This window comes from Urocampus carinirostris, chromosome 6 (genome assembly GCF_059441175.1).
Source record: "Urocampus carinirostris isolate Australia breed hairy pipefish chromosome 6, RoL_Ucar_1.0, whole genome shotgun sequence".
Taxonomy (NCBI): Eukaryota; Metazoa; Chordata; class Actinopteri; order Syngnathiformes; family Syngnathidae; genus Urocampus; species Urocampus carinirostris.
Genome location: NC_142354.1, coordinates 20,536,245 through 20,556,299, shown reverse-complemented (window position 1 = coordinate 20,556,299; position 20,055 = coordinate 20,536,245). Strand labels below are relative to the sequence as shown.

General features: G+C 39.8%; 1 protein-coding gene across 2 annotated transcripts in view; it reads left to right on the top strand.

Moving 5' to 3' along the window:
- Positions 1-893: 893 nt before the first annotated feature.
- patz1 (POZ/BTB and AT hook containing zinc finger 1) overlaps positions 894-20,055 on the top strand; it is a 25,923-nt gene continuing 6,761 nt past the window's right edge. Inside the window, exons 1-5 of one of the 2 annotated variants that reach the window (XM_088338183.1) lie at positions 894-2,318; positions 5,702-5,765; positions 5,848-6,019; positions 13,777-13,935; positions 19,490-19,696. In XM_088338183.1, the coding sequence (XP_088194309.1) occupies positions 1,138-2,318; positions 5,702-5,765; positions 5,848-6,019; positions 13,777-13,935; positions 19,490-19,696 (1,783 nt within the window). In that variant the 5' untranslated portion in view covers positions 894-1,137. The remainder of the gene's footprint in view (positions 2,319-5,701; positions 5,766-5,847; positions 6,020-13,776; positions 13,936-19,489; positions 19,697-20,055) is intronic. The other variant, XM_088338184.1, reaches the window with a different exon arrangement.

Here is a 20,055-nt window from a genome sequence, read left to right as displayed (position 1 = left end):
TCAAATAAAGCTTAGTTATGTACAATTAGTTGTGATCGTGGATATCATAGCGTACATTGATTCGTCTCCGGTGTTGGTGACTTTTGCATCTGCGTTAACAAACGCATTTTGGAGAATACGATTGCGCTTTATTGTTTTAATAAACGCACTACATAGACTACAATCGCTTAAAAGTTTTAATAAGCTCGCTTTATTGTTTTAATAAGCTTATTATATAGAATACGATCGTTATTGCCGGAAGCGCAGCAAATGCGCGTTCACACGAGGGGGGAAGATTTTGCAGGGTCGTCGAAATTAGGCCCTACACCGGCATTCCCTTTGATTATTTCCCCCTCTCCGCTCCGTCCTCGTGTACAGGAAGAGTCTGATGATTTGACCCGACTAGCTTAGCCTCCCAGTTGGCATGCCAATTAAAGGGGCGTGTCGTATCTCTTGTTCTGTACATATCTGTGCTCGCGTCGGCATTCAGGCCGATGAATCAATTGTCAAGCGAAAATGGCTTTGTGTTCGACACTTTTTTCCTATTAATTATTGCACCGGGATTGTTATGAATACATAGTGTTAAAAAGGTGAGTTCGTCATAATATTAACTGAACGCAAATTAGATTTTTGGGACGGTATTTACACAATCAGTCAGGTTATTGTTGAATCGTGACGTCAAATAAGCGTCGCATTAAACCGAGCTAGTCAGTCCAGCGACGGAACTCAGGCCGATTAATCAATTATCGAGCGAAAATGAGACCAACGCTTTGGGGGAAGAGGGGGGTCTCCTAACACAAACAGGAAGAGGAGACCTGGACATTCATAACTGCATTCTGTGATTAAAACATACCTAAGGGGGTCTTATTCACCCCTGTGTGGGGGCAGTTGAAGTGACAAGAAAAGTACACAAAAGCGCGTGTTACTTAGCGCTTTTTGAAGCCAAATCGAGCAAACCCCCACCCGTTGAGAAAGCCGGGTCAAAGTTTACAGGAAGCTGGGGGGCTGCCATCTTTAGCCCGCTACTAATGCTAGCCTTTGAACATTTGATGCTACAACGACAGGGAGGAGCAGTCGGTTCAGGGGGGATTTTGTAGCCAGCTGTCCTCCCGGGGTGTCTCTTGCAAAATTGCGAAATCCGTCCTGGATGCATTCGGCATGGAGAAGCTACCGGAGCCGTCTTGGACTTCTTCGTACACCTACCAGGTGAGCAAGCACAGCGCAGAGATGCTCCACAACCTCGACGTCCAGAGGAAAGATGGAGGAAGGTTCTGCGACGTGATCCTGCGCGTCGGCGAGGAAAGCTTCCCAGCTCACAAGGCGGTGCTGGCGGCGTGCAGCGAATACTTCGAGTCGGTTTTCGGCCGACAGCTCCAGGACGACGACGCAAGGGAGCTGGAGATGCACACCATTAGCCCCAAAGTTTTCAAAGACATCTTAGACTTTGCGTACACGTCGCGTATTGTGGTGAGGCTCGAGTGCTTCCCGGAGCTGATGACAGCTGCCAAGTTTCTGCTGATGCGCTCAATCATCGAGATCTGTCAGGAGGTAATCAAACAATCCAACGTGCAAATTCTCGTACCCTCCCATCGAGGAGGAAACGCTAGCCTTTTCCAGGCTGCCGGGTCGGCGGAGATGGATTTCTCGATGGCCCAGCCGCAAGATTTGGTAAACGGGACGACGCTTGTGGGCTTTGCTAACAATGGACATCAGGTGGACGGGAGCGAAGCCGCAGCGGCTGCCGCAGCGTTGCTGGAGGACGCAGCGGAAGGATCGATGCCCATTTTGCATCCCGTTGACGGACTTTCAGTATCACCCGGAACCACAGCGTTTCACCACGACGCTTCAAAGAGAAACCGGGGCCGACCCAAAAAGACCGACGTCTCCGAGGAACCCGTCAACCTTAATCACAACGCACAGAAAAACATCGTCCTCTATCCATGCGGTGCTTGTGGCAAAGCCTTCACAGAAGCATCCCGGTTGAAGAATCACGAAGCACAACATGGTGCTAACGTCGGTTGCCGCTCGACGCCCGCAACCATGGTTCTGTTGGGTCAGGAGAACAACACGCAGTTCCACGAGGGTTTGTTGTTGGATAACGGCCGCAAGCGCGAGAGGGTTCGGCGGCACGTCGGATGTGACATTTGTGGCAAGGTCTTCCGCGATGTTTACCACCTGAATCGACATAAGCTGTCCCACTCCGGAGAGAAACCGTATGCGTGCCATGTGTGCGGTTTGCGCTTCAAACGCAAAGATCGGATGTCGTACCACGTGCGCTCCCACGACGGCTCCGTGGGTAAACCGTACGTGTGCCAAAGTTGTGGCAAAGGCTTTTCCAGGTCAGACGATCGTCCGTCAGTGTGATTTTGCGAATACGTGCCTAGCGTGTAAACAAATCTGCCTGCTGATTATGAATTTCTTAGTAGTTTAAGCAGGCCTGTCAACATCATCCAATGTCTCCTCTTATGAAATAGTCCAATTCTCCTCACATAAGGTATTCCCCAATTCTAAAAAAATGCAAATCCAGTGTGAGGAAAAAGCGCATGTTTTTTGCATACAATCTTTATATATTCTATGGCTGGGTCGCCCACAGACCATTTGTGAAGATTACTTGCCAGTACCAGTGCTGGGTCGCGGTATTTTCTAGTCGAATGTTTTTTTTTTTGTGGTTGACCGAGTCTATTGAACCCTGCTCCCAACAATTCAGCTGGAAATAACACAGTAACAACATAGTAATAACATGATCAGTTCTTATTTTAGAAGTGCGTCTCAAACTGGTAGCATTTTGCACTAATTGGTGTCAAAATGAAGCTGTCAAGCTTCAAAAAGGTTGAAGGCCTCTGTCTTAAAGTGTTAGTGAATGCCATCTCGTGGTGAAAATAAAACACTATTATTATATTAATATTATTACAATGTACAAATATATACATGTCGCTGGGTTTTCCCCACAAGCTTTATGTAGTTCCTGTCAAAAATACGTCCCACGAGCCAGATCAGGCGAGTTGGATGATTAAGTCTACCCTGCCATAAATTTCTGAGTATGTCAAAAAAAGAGGCAAGTCTCCAGGTCGTTTCTATCTAAAATAATACTTTTTAAAATTAAAGCAAACCTAATGCTCTCTCAGGCTGCTAGCGAGCAGTGTTGAGCTTGTATAGGATGGCTAGTTGGTGTAAAACCACATTCATTCAATTGATAAAATAGAAAAGTTACCTTGCCCTTATGTAGGTTTTAGATCAGGGAATGGTGTAGTCTGTAGTTTGCAATAATCTGTGGTCTTTGCAGCCCTTTGAGACACCTTGTGATAAAGGGCTATACAAATCCAATAAACATGACTTGAATTAATAAACTTAACAAACACAATGCGGCACCTATTTACTCACAGTATGACAGACTATGTAGAATATCAACAAATATAATTAGTGTAAACAATTTTTTTTTTACCAAACAAAAAGGTAAATTCACTGCTGCTTGTACATAGGTAGCAGTGCATGACTTCGTAGCCTTCATCTTTATTGGTAATCTACTATGCGGTTGTCGTGTGCTACCTGTAGTGTTGTGCTCCTCGGCTTGTATCCCGTAAACCTGCGCAGAGCATTTTTAGATGAGTCGTTCATGAACCGCAGTTCGAGGTGGTGACTAATGCGGTGACGTTTATCGGCCTGCGAGGCAGGTGTACCAAGTGAATGATTCGCTCGCAAAGAAAGTCCCCCATAGTTGAAAGTCCCCCTTCAGTACTGGAAATCACATAAATATGCCCATCTTATTTTTTAAAAATGTGCTATAACACAGAAGTGTGCATAGATATGCACCCCTGCATGATCTGTACGATGTGAAAGTATTTTTAACAGCAGGTGAGATTCTTTGCAAAAAAGAAACCGACTGGGTCCAAAAACTTGGGAAAAAAATATTATTTTTCAATAAGAATGAATAAGCGCTTTATTTTACCTTGTTATGTCACTTTTTCACTAAGCACAAAGTAACACAGAACAATTCATGATACTCTCTTATAAGTTTCTGATAAATGTTTATTTCCTGAGTATTAAAGAAACGAAAGTTAATACAAATATATATTTTTTTGTATTCAGATTATATTTACACCCCACAGTTTTATCACACGCACCAATCATGTTGTACATTTTTATGTCCACATGAGGGCATACTTGAGGAAATGAATCACCTTGAAGCCCCTATGTGTGTGTGAAGCAATTCCCTGGAGGGCTTCGCGGTTTTATGAGGCATTTTGCCATCACTAGCTACCAGTGACAAAACATACACGTTGACCGATATGTTAGAGGTGGGGTGCTGTGTTTGAGGTGTCATTTAAAAAATTCTAGGGTAAAATATTTGCTGTTAAGTATGTGTTAACAACGCCAAGTGAGTTCAAAGAGCCCTTATGCTTTATTTTTAATGCGCCTATATGCATTTATCTTACTCTTAGCATATCTGTTTGGGGCAGAACACATTAAGTAGTTAGGAATAGGTTGAAAAGTGACTTGAGTCCCGCCTCCGCGGGTTTTTTCCGTTTTCATTTGTCGGTGTAGCATGAAAATATTGAAATTCAAAAAAACCCTGCTTCAATGCCAACCCAAACCCCAAGAAAGATGAGTCAAGTCAAGTCACATTTATTTGTATAGCCCTTAATCACAAAAATGTCTCAAAGGACTACACAGGATTACAATTACCCCATCGCCTGATCTTAAACCAACATGCAGGCAAGGAAAAACTCTAAACCTCAGCATGAGATAAATGTTAAATGGTCTGCATTTCTATAGCGCTTTTCAAGTCAATGAAAACCTCCCAAAGCGCTTTACAATGTGCTTCATACTTACCCTTTTACACACACACACGCACACACACACCAAAAGGGAGTCAGCCACAAAAGGCGCCTACCTGCTTATTGGGGGCATTAGGGTTTCAGTGTCTTGCCCAAGGACACTTCGACATATGAGGAAAAAGGAAACTTTGAGAAGGGGCCTCACAAGTGGTAATCCCCCTTCCAGGATGACCAGGGTGGAATAGATTTAGCATTGAGTCACAGATGAAAAAGAAGAGTTTATTCGATCGCGTCCAAGAAATACGCTTACTTGCACGTGCAACAGTATCGGCTGACTGAGACTGCACAGGCTAGTTGTCTTCGGCAGTGAGTAAATAAGTTTCAAATTTTGTACAGCCTCTCTAAGTACATTCATTCACACCAAATCTTTTTTAACTGAGATATACCAAACAAATGTGTTTAAATAATTTATTTGCATTTTTTAATTTCAAAATAACCAAATACACTAAAATTTGCTTTTTATTTTAATAGAATAGAACAGTAGTTTTCTTGAGCACAGCAAAATCTTTGTTTTCTTCATCAACACGGTTTTTTCTTTAATTAATCACCCACACACAATGCTATTTTAAATTGAAAAATACATCAAATTTGCTGATTTGTAAAGAGTTGAATTTACAACAGATGTGTTTTGATAGTGAAACTGTGCTGCAACTAATTTAGCGCTAACCAACAATAATTTTTGACAACAGAAAAAGCCAACATTGAGGACGAATTCGATATCTGCTTGTTTTGATGCTAATATAGTTTATGTTAGACCCTCTACCATTTCGGTAGCTTCCTCTCAGCTCAATCAATCTTATCAATGGATGAAAAAATCTTTGCTTTGCAGACTTAAATGCTTAAATTCCATCTGCAAAACACTCATCAACAACATTTTAATTTTCCAGACCAGACCACCTGAATGGACATATTAAACAAGTCCATACAACAGAGAGACCCCACAAGTGCCAGGTGACATGATTTCTTCGACCAGAAATTGATTTGTTGAGTTAGAAAATATTGATTTGACACTTTTAGGTTTGCTCTGTTTCAGATTTGTAATGCCTCTTTTGCTACAAGAGATCGTCTCAGGTCACACCTCGCATGTCATGAGGACAAAATTCCTTGCAAGGTATGCGGCAAGTTCCTCCGAGCAGCTTACATGGCGGACCACCTCAAGAAACATAGCGAAGGGACACACAATTACTGCGGCATTTGCAACAAAGGTAAGACCTGTAGGCTCCTGATAAATGTTAATTCCCTGAGTATTGAAAAACTTAAACTATGAAAAGGTTATTGAATCAGACCCAGCCTAGATACCAATAAAAATCATTCTTGATGCTCTTTACAAAACTGCTAACATAGATGAACTCAAACTCGACGGGCTGCAATCCCAAAACTCATTGGTCCTGTTCAAGGATGGATAAATTTGTTCTTTTTTTTTTACGTTTTTCATGGTAAAACATAACAATTACCTACTTTCTTTATTATTTTTTGAAAAAGTTATGTTTATTTGATTGTAATTTTTTTTTTTGCATTGATTAATACTATATTATTTGTCTTACAATAATATACCATATTTTCACAAGTATAAGGCGCACCGGGTTATAAGACCCCCCAAAAATATTTTTCTCCTATATTTTCCATGTATAAGGCGCACCGGACTATAAGGCGCTACAGTGGTAACGTAAACAAAACAGTCAGATAGTTCAGTCAAACGAAACAGTCCGACGGCTCGGAAAGAAGCAAATACGTGTCACAGACACGTACGGATACTGTGTCTGTACGATGTCACCAATCACTCAAATGCGTCATTCCACATATCATTAGGAAGGTTCAACTCTTGGGATTCAAGAAATGCCAACCATTTCTTAGTTTCTATTTTCTTTTTTGCTGGCAACTGTTTGGACAGCAAAGTACGAATTTCATTGTGGAAGGAAACGTGGTTCTTGTGCATATGACAATAAACACTTTAAATTGAATTTAAAATTAGACTCATCACTAAAACCTCAAGATTAGTCTGAAACAAGATACTGGGAAAATATAAAGCCGGGGTTGCTCACCAAAGTCGTCTTGCAGCCATCACATTCAATGGTAATACGAAACCATGGGCCTCTTACATCCGTGAGTGTAGTAAATCCAAACGTGTAAAATATTTACACACTCCAAAACACGCAATAATGCCGAAAAATAAAATTAAAAAAAAAACAGCTGAGAAGCATCTGCATCGATGGACGTTGCTTGTTACTAGCTGTCTGTTTAGCCTCATTATAAGTGTTTGCAAATACAGACTACAGCAGTAAAGAAAAAAAATCTCCAGGCCGTAGAGCAACCTAACTTGTGATTCACATCTTTTTAGGCCAATTGCTGGCTTTGTTTTGCCCCGCTTTAGCCTATGCGAGCCTGTAAATGTTAAAAAGGACCCGCCTGCTTTACCTCCAAATAACCAATAGTGACCGATTCAAATGATGATTGACACATTGGTTAGGAAATGAAAAACGCTGGTATATACAGTCGTATGCAAAAGTTGGGCACCCCGGATCATTTTCAAGCTTTCCCTTTATAAATCATTGGTTGTTCAGATCATCAATTTCAGTTGAATATATCAAATAGCAGACAAACACAGTAATATCTGAGAAGTGAAAGTTTATAGGATTTACAGAAAATGTGCAATAACTGCTTAAACAAAAGTATGCATACATTTGGGCACCCCAACAGAGAAATTACATCAATACTTAGTAGATCTTCCTTTTGCAGAAATAACAGCCTCTAAGCATTTACTATAGCTTCCAATGAGGGTCTGGATTCTGGTTGAAGGTATTTTTGACCATTCTTCTTTACAACACATCTCCACTTCAGTCAGGTTTGATGGTTTTCGAGCATGGACAGCCCGCTTTGAATCTCACCACAAATTTTCAATCCAGGTCTGGGGACTTAGTAGAATTTGAGCAGTGTTTGGGGTCATTATCTTGTTGAAGTATCCAGGCCTGGCGCAACTTCAGCTCTGTCACTGATTCTCGAACATTGTATGCAAGAATCTGCTGATGCTGACTGGAATCCATGCGACCTTCACCTTTAACAAGATTGCCAGTACCTGCGCTGGCCACACAGCCCCACAGAATAATGGAACCACCACCAAATTTTACTGTCGGTAGCATGTGTTTGTTTTGGAATGCTGTGTTCTTCTTCCACCATGCTATGCTCCTTGTTATGTCCAAATAACTCAATTTTAGTCTCATCAGTCCACAGCACCTTATTCCAAAATGAAGCCGGCTTGTCCAAATGTGCTTTAGCATATCTCAAGTGACTATATTTGTGGCATGTGCGCAGAAAAGGTTCTTGCCGCATTACTCTCCCATACAGCATCTCCTTGTGCAAAGTACGCTAAATAGTTGAACCATGCGCAGTGACGCCATCTGCAGCGAGATCATGTTGTAGGTCTTTGGAGCTGGTCTGTGGGTTGAGTTTGACTGTTCTCACCATCCTTCGCCTCTGCTTTTCTGAGGTATTTCTTGGCCTGCCACTCCGGGCCTTAACTAGAACTGTGCCTATGGAATTCCATTTCCTCACCCTGTTCCTCAAAGTGGAAACTGACTGGTGAAATCTCTGAGGTAGCTTTTTTTATCCTTCCCCTAAACAATGATGTTGAACAATTTTTGTTTTCATGTAATTTGACAGTTGATCTGAGGCTCCCTTGTTGCCACTCTTAAGAGAAGATGCAAAAAGGACAACAACTTGCAACTGGCCGCCTTAAATACCCTTTCTCATGACTGGCTTCACCTGTGTATGTAGGTCAAGGGTCAATGAGCTTATGATATATTTAACTGAAATTGCTGATCTGAATAACCAATGATTTATAAAGGAAAATCTTGAAAATGATCAGGGGTGCCCAAACTTTTGCATACGACTGTATACATCCCAGCATACATCGTTGACTACTTTGCCTACAGGGGAAAATCTAGTCGCTGGCAGCTTGCCTTAGTTGCGAGACTTTGCGACTCAATATTGATCCATCTATAAGGCACACTGTATAAGGCGCATGGTCAGCTTTTGAAAAAAATAAAGGCTTTTAGGTGCGCTTTATAGTCGTGAAATTACGGTATTTCTAACTTTGGTCTGTAGGAAAGTGTGACAAATTGTTACAATTAATATCTTTTCACGTTCTATTTTTCTTCAGTAAAATAAGCAAAAAACCTTAAAATTAGCAATTTAAAAACACTTTTTAGATCATTTCTCATTGTAATTTTGCCAAGTACTCTTATATTTTTACTACAATACTTTCTTGATGTATGAGAATATGTGCCAGGAAAACAGAAAATTGACTTTATTTTTCTGACTAAACTGTTGTGCTTCTATTTTGGTTGTGCTCCTCCCATACTACGCTATTGAGATACATGTTTGCATCAGAAGGGGTGGGATAGGTTAAGTCGTAAAGAAGATTTTGGCTATTGGTAGAAGTTTAATCGAAACTTGGTTTTGGCTTTGCACTATCACATAAACAATTCCCAGCCCAGGCACCACCTCTTTGACCTGGTGCCCTCAGGTAGGCGCTGCAGGTCCCTCAAAATGAGAACAAACAGGCAACAGCTTCTTTGACAGCCATCACAACCCTAAATGAACGCACCAAACTAGAAACATTTTGGGTTTATTTCTCTTTCTGTTGTTACTAACTGAAATTGTGTGTGGAGGTCGGGGTGATTTTATATATATATATATATATATATATATATATAATGTGTGTGTGTGTGATTTATATTGTTTTTTATTAATTACTGCTTTTTATTAATTATAAGATAAATTACTTACTACTTTTCATTGCATTATTGTTACAATGCACCATTCTTCATTGCATTACTATTATTATTATTACTATTGTTCTTCATCCTGAAAGTTTTTTTTTTTAATCTCTTTTCCATTCAAAGTCCTTATATTACGTTTTACCCTGGAGTGCAATTTATAATCTCGTTGCATTCAATGTTTCACAACGTTGATATCGATGACAATAATAACAATTGTAATTATACTTCTAATTAAATATAAAAACAAAAGTGCTGAATGCCATATGCTTGCAGGTTCCGGACTATGTAAAAGCACCATAAATTTGTGTCCCGTTTTTAATTAGCATTTATTGAATTGAACTGAATTGTATTGTCCTTATCGTCATTGATAACAATGCAGTGAAACATTGTATGCAACGAGATTTGACTTGACACTCCAGTGTAAACAAAAACTTTAAAGAGAAAATATGACAAAAGACTGTCACATATATTTACAGCGTAGTACTTTTTTACCCAGAATAAGAATGTCCTGTTATCCTAATAACACATTAACAACGACAAATTATACACATACATTAATACATTATCTTAAAACGTGTTCTAATATTTGTTTAAAAAGCAGCAGGGCTAATGGTAATATCACTGTACAGTCCGTTGACAGGTTACTAGAATATTTACATCGACTTCTATGCAAGAAACGCTTGCCACTAACAGTCACTGTTGGCATGTCAATATTCTGAATGCTCATCCAAGTATAAAATGAATTTTACCTCTACAAAATGTAACCCACTAGAATAAAGTGCTTGTCCCAAAGTCTTCCTGCTAAAAAGCAATTTTTTTATTGTCTGATTTATAATGTGCTCTGCTCATATTTGCATCCCTCGATTTGCAAGCTTCTCCAATAGCTGGAAAAAGTGTGATATTTTGGGTTTGCCAAGGTAGTGTGTTGTACGCACATATTTCACTGGGTTCTCAAGGCATATCTGTCAGAATGTGTTTGCCTAAGGGGTCCCAAATTGTTTGACCTCAAAGATGTTTGACTGAACAGCTTCCCGCTTGGTCTTAACTATGACTTGATACAATTTTACTTTTTTTTCTTTTGTATTTCATCAGTGAGTGTCCATTAGTCCTCCTAGAATTGAGTTTTCATCCCTGTCAGGGCATTGCTAACCTGGCAACATAGATTGGTATTTCAGTTTCACTCAAGGAAGACCGCCACAGTATCACTGTGGCAACTGTTTCATTGTGATGTACTTGGAAAAGGTTTATCACAGTACAGTACGTTGAGCTGATTGGCAATGTAGCAACTTGTGTACTTCTACCAGACCTTTACTTTTTACTTTTTTCATTGTCATAACATTTACCAGGAAACTATCCGGTATCTGCCGCAACCAACCACAATTTTAGTATATGATTTTATCAGGGAGGGAATTGGCTTTCTCATATGCTGTACATAAAATAATTTATTTTATCCATCAGTTGCTTTTCATCCTTAATCCTCCTATTAAGGCAGTCAAGGACAAAGATAGTTATGACTATTTCCTTGTTTGACAGTTCATCACATTTTTAAGGTGTCTAAATACAAGCACCGTCAATGTCGTACTTTTTATGAGCATTATAGTCCCTCTCTTTTAAGATGACGACAACAGTTATGCTTATTATAATTCCCCACTGCTGTTGAATACAATTTTTGATATGTGTAGTGCAACATATTTCAAATCACCAGTAGATCGATTTGACGTTTTGAACCGTGATTCAATTTATTTGGCGGAGCTTGGTTGCCTTTTTGTTCTTTCACAAGGAACAAATGAATGATGATTTAATACAAACCTGATTCTGTATCAAAGTGTAACTATTTGAATTGTTTGCTAGTTCGCTATAAGTTATCAAACTAGGATGGTTACCCTTCCCTAATGTGCAATAATCGGATGTTCCCAATTATTTTAAAAGATCAAACTGATAGGAACAATGCTTTAAAACTGTTCAAATTGTGTTAGTTTTGCTCACAGTTATCATACCTTGAGTAATACTGTCCGTCAGATACACTCCATTGTGATGTCTAGTTGTGAAAAAATATATTTAACTCTGTAAGACCCAGTGTTGTAAAATAACATTTCTATTTATAAAAAATGTGGTAGAAATATTATTTTACGGTTGTTGACTTTATTCACGTGAACATAGTCATTGGGTGCTGTTCAGTCTCAATGATTCTGGGTGGGAAATTTGTTTCGAAACCCAAGCCTCAGGTGCAGAACTTACACAATCTGCAAAACTTTAGCTGAGCAACAACATTTCAGAATTGTTTTTTGTTCTATTTACTTTATCAAGCAGTCAAACATGCAAGTGTTTTTTTACTAAGGTATTAACATTTGCACCTATCTGTTCTGATTATGAATACAACTCCCCAACAGGAAATGTTTCTACCCAGCATTGTAATGTTACGTTCTCATCACCATCTAAGTTGTTAAATATATTTTTTATGTTTTTCTATATCTGGGATTTACAGGGTTGAGGGGTAAATATAACAGAATGACATGTATAACCCGAATGTTACTGGCTTACCAACTGGGTGGAGGTGAGTCCAAGATAAAACCAATATTCGCAAATATAAAGGTTAAAATGTGTTTCCCCATCAGTGTTTGGAATGTAAGCGTTGCTAGTTACTTAATTGAAAGGCATAGTGTATTGTAGAAATAATTTTGCAAATACAAAGACCAAAATTCAGAAGACGTTTACTGTCAATTCTGTGCTAACGTTTGCCCTATTGATTTCCTGTTGGGTTTTTAGTTTTTCCTTGCCCTCATGTAGGTGTAAGATCAGGGGATGGTGTAATAATAGTTGTAATAATTTGTGGTCTGTGCAGCCCTTTGAGAATCCTTGTGATAAAGGGCTATACAAATAAACATGGCTTGACTTGACTAAACATGTATCACAAAATCAATGAATTTAGGAGATATGCAGTGTACTTGCATGTGTACCATTCAAATATTGCATTTTCCAGCCTATAAGGTTTACCTTATTGTTCGGCAGACCTATGAATTTCCTAGAAAATTATACGTTTTTAGGTGTGCCTTGTTTTCCAGAAAATACGGTAGTCACGCAAAACATACAAAAGCGGACACAGATCTACGACTAAACAAATCTCAAAAGTGATTTTTATAGTCCAGCTCTGTGCCTTAAATCTAATCAAAATGTATTTGTAAGCCATATTTCAGCCAATGAATTGCCACTCAATGTACTAAATTAAAAGGTTTACAATAAGAAAATAAAAGCTCCTCTTATCCTCCACCCTACAACCAGGAACAAGAAATTGACATTCACGCATAATGGTTAAAATTAAATTAAAACAACATAAATAAGGATACAAATAAAATTATAAGATAAAAACAAAGTACATACTAACCATGTGAGGAAAGAGACCCAAGGGAGGCTCATCTACATTGATAGGGGTGGCAGCAGATTTTTAGCTATCAAACCACACCTTACCAGTGTTCACCTCTTCACATGAGTAACCACTAAAATAATAAAACATTTAAAAAAACAACAGCAGAACAAAAACAATAAAATGTGAAATGGAAAGTAAAGTATTTCACAGTTAAAGTTTAGAAGCTAAACGAATCAAACTAAATGAAAATTATGAATAAAAGCCATATTTAAAAAAATGAGTCTTTAGCCTCTTAAAAATATCAAGGGTGCCTGCGAACTTCATGTCTTCCTGCAGAATGTTCCATAGGCGAGGGCCAAAGTGGCTGAATGCTGCCTCACCATAGGTTTTGTTCCTTACCCTAGGAACAGTTAACAGACCGCTATCAGAGGATCTCAAGGACTGCGAGGGGTTTATATAATAAAAGTATCTTATCAGACAAGATGATCCACGACAACTACTGGTAGTAAATTCACCTTCAAATCAATCCTGAAAAGCATGGTGAAACAATGCAGTAATTTAAAAATGGTGCAATGTGATCCCTGAGTCAACATACATTTACTTGAAGTTGGTGAATCTGAGCTACAATTACAAAAAGACAAATGTTTTTGTACATCACTGAAGAGTGCTCATTTTTTAACTTTCCTCTGAATGTTCCATCCAGGTATTCTTTTTATCGCAGTTGAAGCAATTCGGTTTCTTTTGTGCTTGGCACGGTCGTCCCTGTGGAAGGCCTCGGCTTTGCAAACGACTGCCTTGTTTGTCTTCTTCTCGGTCGCAGGTTTCTCCACTGCCTCCTACCTTAGGGTTCACACAAAGACGCACCACGGCTCTTCACTGCCACCTTCTACCGCGTTGCACTCCTTCCCCGAGCCCAGCCGGGAGCTACAGATGCACAACGGCGCACCTTACCACATGGGACGCCAGTGCTCAGTGGAAGGCAAGCAGCCGCCGGGCCCATCCCGAAACCGTTCATTTGTCTGGCTTTCAACTGGCTGTGTCGCTTTTCTTATATTTCGGATGTGCTGCTGCTTTTTTTGTGTTTGGCTTAAAACACAAGCGCACATCAGCCTGTCAGGATCATAGCTTTTCCCTCACTTGTGTTCGTGTCGATCTGTTCTACATCCAGTGGATTTGTCACAAAGCTAAATGAGTAGCTTATTCTGGATGTAACCAGTCCAGTTAAATGCAGTTAATTGCATATTGGTTTGGAAAACAGCTTTTAAACAACCACAGGTTTGGCTGTCTGTGTGCCCAGCATGACCATGGCTGCACATGGTTTGTTTCTTGGTTGGTGCATTATCAGCTTGTCCACAAGGCACACTTGTTGCATGTTTGTAATACTGCATTGTAGGGCCTGACCAATAACCGTTTTGTTTCCCAACCAATGCCATAGCTCATATTTGTCAAGGAGAAAAAAATGATTAGTGATTAATCGTAGGTAGGCCCGACTATGTGGCCAAAAAGTAGAATCTCTGATTTTATCAGTCAGGCTGAACGTTCATATTTTGCTAACTGATTTTAAATAAAAAATCCAATACTGATGCATTCAGTAAAAACGCAAAATAAAAAGAGAAGACATCAATGGGTTTTGAGCTTGCATGGAAAACAAAGAAAGAAGCCAACTCTCAGATAATATTTTTCATCCTTTTTTAAAGGCCCCCCATCAGCCTTTTATGTTACTTAAGCAGATTTGCCTTAAAGAGTATGGGTATCAAAGAACAGCAACATGACCAGCCGATAGTGACAATGATGTAAACAGTTCATAATAGTCAAAACAACGGTGCAAAATAATAATCAAAATAACAAACTGGCATCCTATGTAGACGTTATATCGGGCCTGAAATATCCGACCCAACCCAGTCAGCGGGTATAAAAGCCCGAACCAGCCTGAGCCCGTCCGCTTAACTCGATGTGAGGGACCGAGCCCGGAGTAAACCCAAATTTTCACCCAATTTTTCACATTTTATTTGTGAGGAGGAAGGATGATTTTGGCCGTCTCTGCAAACCAAAAACCACAAGAATTATAGAATACAATTTAACAAAAAAAAAAAAATCAGCAATAGATAGGGATCAGAATTTTCCGCGGATCCGCGGATTTCCGCTGTTTTTGAACCCCAAAGGTCATTCCCGTAAATCGTCTAAATTCGATGAGAAAATATTTTGGGGGGGTGAGGTATGATACGTGACTGTTTCATCACCCCAAGTTAGCAGTTAGAGATCGCGAGAAAAATCGGCAAAAAGAACCGCAGCGCATTAGATCTATAACACACAACAAATAGATCGACTCCTACCATTGGTCGATAGGTTCGCTGATAACCAATCAGCGGAGCTTTTGTTCAGAGCATTGGCTTTCTCAAACATGGCGCTCCTTCCGGTCTTTTCAAACGGTGAAATTAGTGTTTGAAAAAGTAAATATGAAAATACTAAGAAAAGAAGACGAGGCTTTTGTCTCCGAGATTGATAAAGGAATCAAGAATAAATTTAAGTGGTCATGGCTGGAGAAGACTGTCACAGACTGACATGTATTTTCTTTAAGCATGTTCAGTTTGTGCATTCTATTTTCAAATTAATGATGAATGGTTATTAATGTTGTATTGTTGATTAGTAGCTAAATACAAGGTCCATCTTCATCATCAAAACACAACAACAATGGTGATGGTTGTAACATTGTAATCCTTCAATTGTTTTAAACATCTTAAAACTGAAAAAAATACATGGTTTCTGTTTTGTTGGATTTAATTCATTCTAGTGCAATTTTCACATAGCAAATAAGATAAATGCCGTTGGCTTCGGGTGGGTTTGCCCCCCTGAGCCCCCCACCGGGCTCCGCCCTGGACCTGGCCGGGGCCTGCGGCCCCTGGACCCTGGCTATTTCAGCTGAAAATGAAAATCTCCATTCTGATCCCTGAATAGAGAAGCCTGACCCAGGCCAACTTATTGATTGACACTTTATGCCCGAACCCGGCCTGGTTCTGGCCCGGGCCCAAGATCTTCCCTCTAATCCTATGCAATCACCTCTGCAGATGTCCAATATTAAAAACATAATAACCTTTTAGAAATCAACATATATTTATTTGAAGAAAGCTTTGTCGATTGAAAAAAATACATCCTGTGACAAATGATCAGACAAGTATAACTAATTTTCAATGGGCTTTAGTACTCATTGTTCTCATGCTTAATTTGCTTAAATGACCCAATTTACTAGTCCGCAATTTATGTTAATCATCATCTTAATCAGTACAAGCCTTGAGTAATTTAAATTAAAAAATCCTAAAGTACCACCCTCTATTTCTCGATTTGGCACGTTTTCAAATCGTTTTTTTGTAAAATGACATAGTACCAACTTTATTAACAAGCAAATTAAGTCATTACAAAACCTGATGACTAATCTCATAATCAAACGGATCAGATCATTGTAATGTTATGAAAAAATTCGTTATACCATTAATTTTCAATTTTGCCTTTTTCTTAAACCAGTACTAATCTTGTAATTAACCATTGCGTAATAACCAAAAGTAAGTACTTTTGACCGATAACATTTCAACAAAAGAGAGTCAGATTAATGTAAGGCCTATTTATCCAGCCCTATGTTGAGTCCTGGTATCGGTACATATCCATTTTGGGGAAATCGATTTATTGTGTACTTTTACCATTGAGATGAAAAACATGTGAATATTTTATCTTATTACCAGAGAAACAAAGATATACTGGACTGTCTCAGAAAATTAGAATATTGTGATAAAGTTCTTTATTTTCTGTAATGCAATTAAAAAAACAAAAATGTCATACATTCTGGATTCATTACACATCAACTGAACTATTTCAAGCCTTTTATTATTTGAATATTGCTGAATTTGTCTTACAGCTTAAGAAAACTCAAAAATCCTATCTCAAAATATTAGAATATCATGAAAAAGTATACAAGTAGGCAACTAATCACCTGAATCATCTAATTAACTCGAAACACCTTGCGAGGGTTTCCTGAGCCTTAAAAACACTCAGCGTGGTTCAGTAAACTAAATCACAAGTATGGGGAAGACTGCTGATCTGTTTGCTGTCCAGAGGACCATCATTGATACCCTCCATCAGGAGGGTAAGACACAAAAAGAAATTTCTCAAAGAGCAGGCTGTTCACAGAGTGCAGTTTCAAAGCATATCCACAAAAAGTCCGTTTTAAGGGAAAAATGTGTCCGGAAACGCTGCACAACCAAGAGAGATGACCGCAGCCTTAACAAAATTGTGAAGAAGAGCCGCTTCCAGAATTTGGGGGAGCTTCAAAGACAGTGGGCTGAAGCTGGAGTCCAGGAATCAAAAGCCACAGTTCACAGACGTGTCCGGGAAATGGGCTACAATAGCCGTATTCCCATGGTCAAGCCACTTCTGAACTCAAGACAACGGAAGAAGCGTCTGACTTGGGCTATGGAGAAGAAGCACTGGACAGTTGCAGAGTGGTCCAAAGTCCTCTTTTCAGACGAAAGCAAGTTTTGCATTTCATTTGGAAGTCAAGGCGCCAGAGTCTGGAGAAAGGCTGGAGAGGAGCAAAATCCAAGTTGCTTGAAATCCAGTGTGAAGTTCCCACAATCAGCAATGGTTTGGGGAGCCATGTCAGCTGCTGGTGTTGGTCCACTGTGTTTCATCAAGTCCAGAGTAAATGCAACTGTGTACCAAGAGATTTTAGAGCACTACATGCTTCCATCTGCTGAAAAGCTCTATGGAGATGAGGATTTCATTTTCCAGCATGATCTGGCACCTGCCCACAGTGCCAAAACCACCAGTAACTGGTGCACTGACCATGGCATCACTGTCCTTGATTGGCCTGCTAATTCCCCTGACCTGAACCCCATTGAGAATTTGTGGGGTATAGTTAAGAAGAAGATGAAAGACACCAGACCTACAAATGCAAATGAGCTGAAGGCCGCTATCGAAGCATCCTGGGCATCAATAACACCTCAGCAATGCCACAGGCTGATTGCCTCCATGCCACGCCGGATTGATGCAGTAATCCGTGCAAAAGGATTCCCAACCAAGTACTGAGTGCATCAATGGACATTTTCAAATGTTTGATTTAGTTTTGCTGTTATAAAATTATTTTTTTTACTTGGTCTGAGGAAGTATTCTAATATTTTGAGATAGGATTTTTGAGTTTTTTTCAGCTGTAAGCCAAAATCAGCAATATTCAAATAATAAAAGGCTTGAAATAGTTCAGTTGATGTGTAATGAATCCAGAATGTATGACATTTTTGTTTTTTTAATTGCATTACAGAAAATAAAGAACTTTATCACAATATTCTAATTTTCTGAGACAGTCCAGTATACCAGTGGCTGTCAAGCTGATTGTTTTCGAAAGGCCTGATGTACCTTATAAATGTAACTAAATTTAACTGAATGACATAATTAAAGTTAATACTCCATGTAAAATAACTCAGAATGTATTACTTATTCATGTCAAAAAAACATTACAGTTGCATTATTGAAAAAAATGTTCCTGCACATAGACACTGTTATAAATGAAATGTATTGAAATGACAAAATCATCTTGGACATTTTTGGGATCATTTCTCAATTTCACTCACAAGCATTGCTCAAAGACACATTTTGGCCTGCATGATATATCGCTCCAATGGGTCACATTTTTCCCAATAAATAAAGTTAGGATTATTTTGAAGTTACATGAAAAAAACCTCCAAAAGAAAACTGTGTACATACATCCATCCACCTGTACCGCTTATCCTCAGTAGGGTCACGGGTGTGCTGGAGTCCGTCCCAGCTATCCCGGGCAGTGGGCATGGGACACCCTGAACTGGTTGCCAGCCAGTCGCAGGGCACACAGGGACATACAACGCACTCGCTCATTCACACATAGGGTCAATTTGGACCGGCCAATTAACCTGACATGCATGTTTTTGGGATGTGGGAGGAAACCGGAGTGCCCGGAAGAGACCCACGCAAGCACGGGGAGAACATGCAAACTCCACACAGGAAGGTTTGATCTCATGATGTCAGAACTGTGCCGCACATGCACTAACCACTGTGCTGCTGTGTGCATACATTGTTATCCTAAAAATGCTCATGAAACACTGTAGTCATAGCAAGCCATGACAACACAAATCAACCAATTCATCAAACTATTTCATCACAGTGAAAGTTGAACAGAAAATAATTATTCATCTCCAGTGCGGAATCTCTATGGAAAACGAAATGAAATGAAATGAGGACAATATAGAAGAGTTATTTGCTGCATCAATAAGTGAGCACGTCCTATAGCATGATGCCAGCATGTGCATGTTCATTATGGGATGCGAGTTTTGCCAATCCCGAGGCGGTGGATCTAATGTAGACGTTGGCTCACGGTTGAATGGTGTTTTTTAAGCTTTTTGGAAGTGTTTTTGTGAAAGGAAAACGCTAACCCTCGAGAAAGTAATTCCATCTCTGTGGTGTCTGCTGGCTTGTGGTGTGTTTTTTTTCCTATTCTGGATGGCTGGTGTTTTTAGACGCCAGTCGGCCGCTGGTACTGTCCCCGCCTGATGCAGGGGCTCGCTTTCACGGGCTACCCGGACATCAAGTTCCCCCCCAGTCGGGCCCCCCGGCCTTGGGCCCGCAACCTGAGCTGCTGGTAGGGAAGCCGGGCGGGACCCCGTATTTTTGGGAGTGTCGCTCAGTTGGGGTGCCTGCTTTCCCAATCCATGGACCTGGTGCAGGTCAGTACCATCCAGAAGGTGATGGGTGCAGTCTCTGCACGAATATGAATTTAGTAGCGATTCAAACTGTATCCATATTTGTGGCCAAAAAGTGAAACCTGTCACTGAAATGACCAACAGAATCTTGCTTTACATTTTTTGGCTGCCCGTTTCCTAATCTTATTTATTTTCAATTACAGCTTAGTTTTGTGGTTCACAAAAAAAAGAGATCTGAATCATGAGTTTTCTATTGCTGGTACTACAATATATGAGGCTTGAAGAAGGAGTGCAGTTTTCTTCCTCTGTGTTTTGTTTACATCCGTGTTGTGAGAGTGGTAAAATAATATTTGGAGTAGAGATGAGTAGTTTCTTTGAAGAAT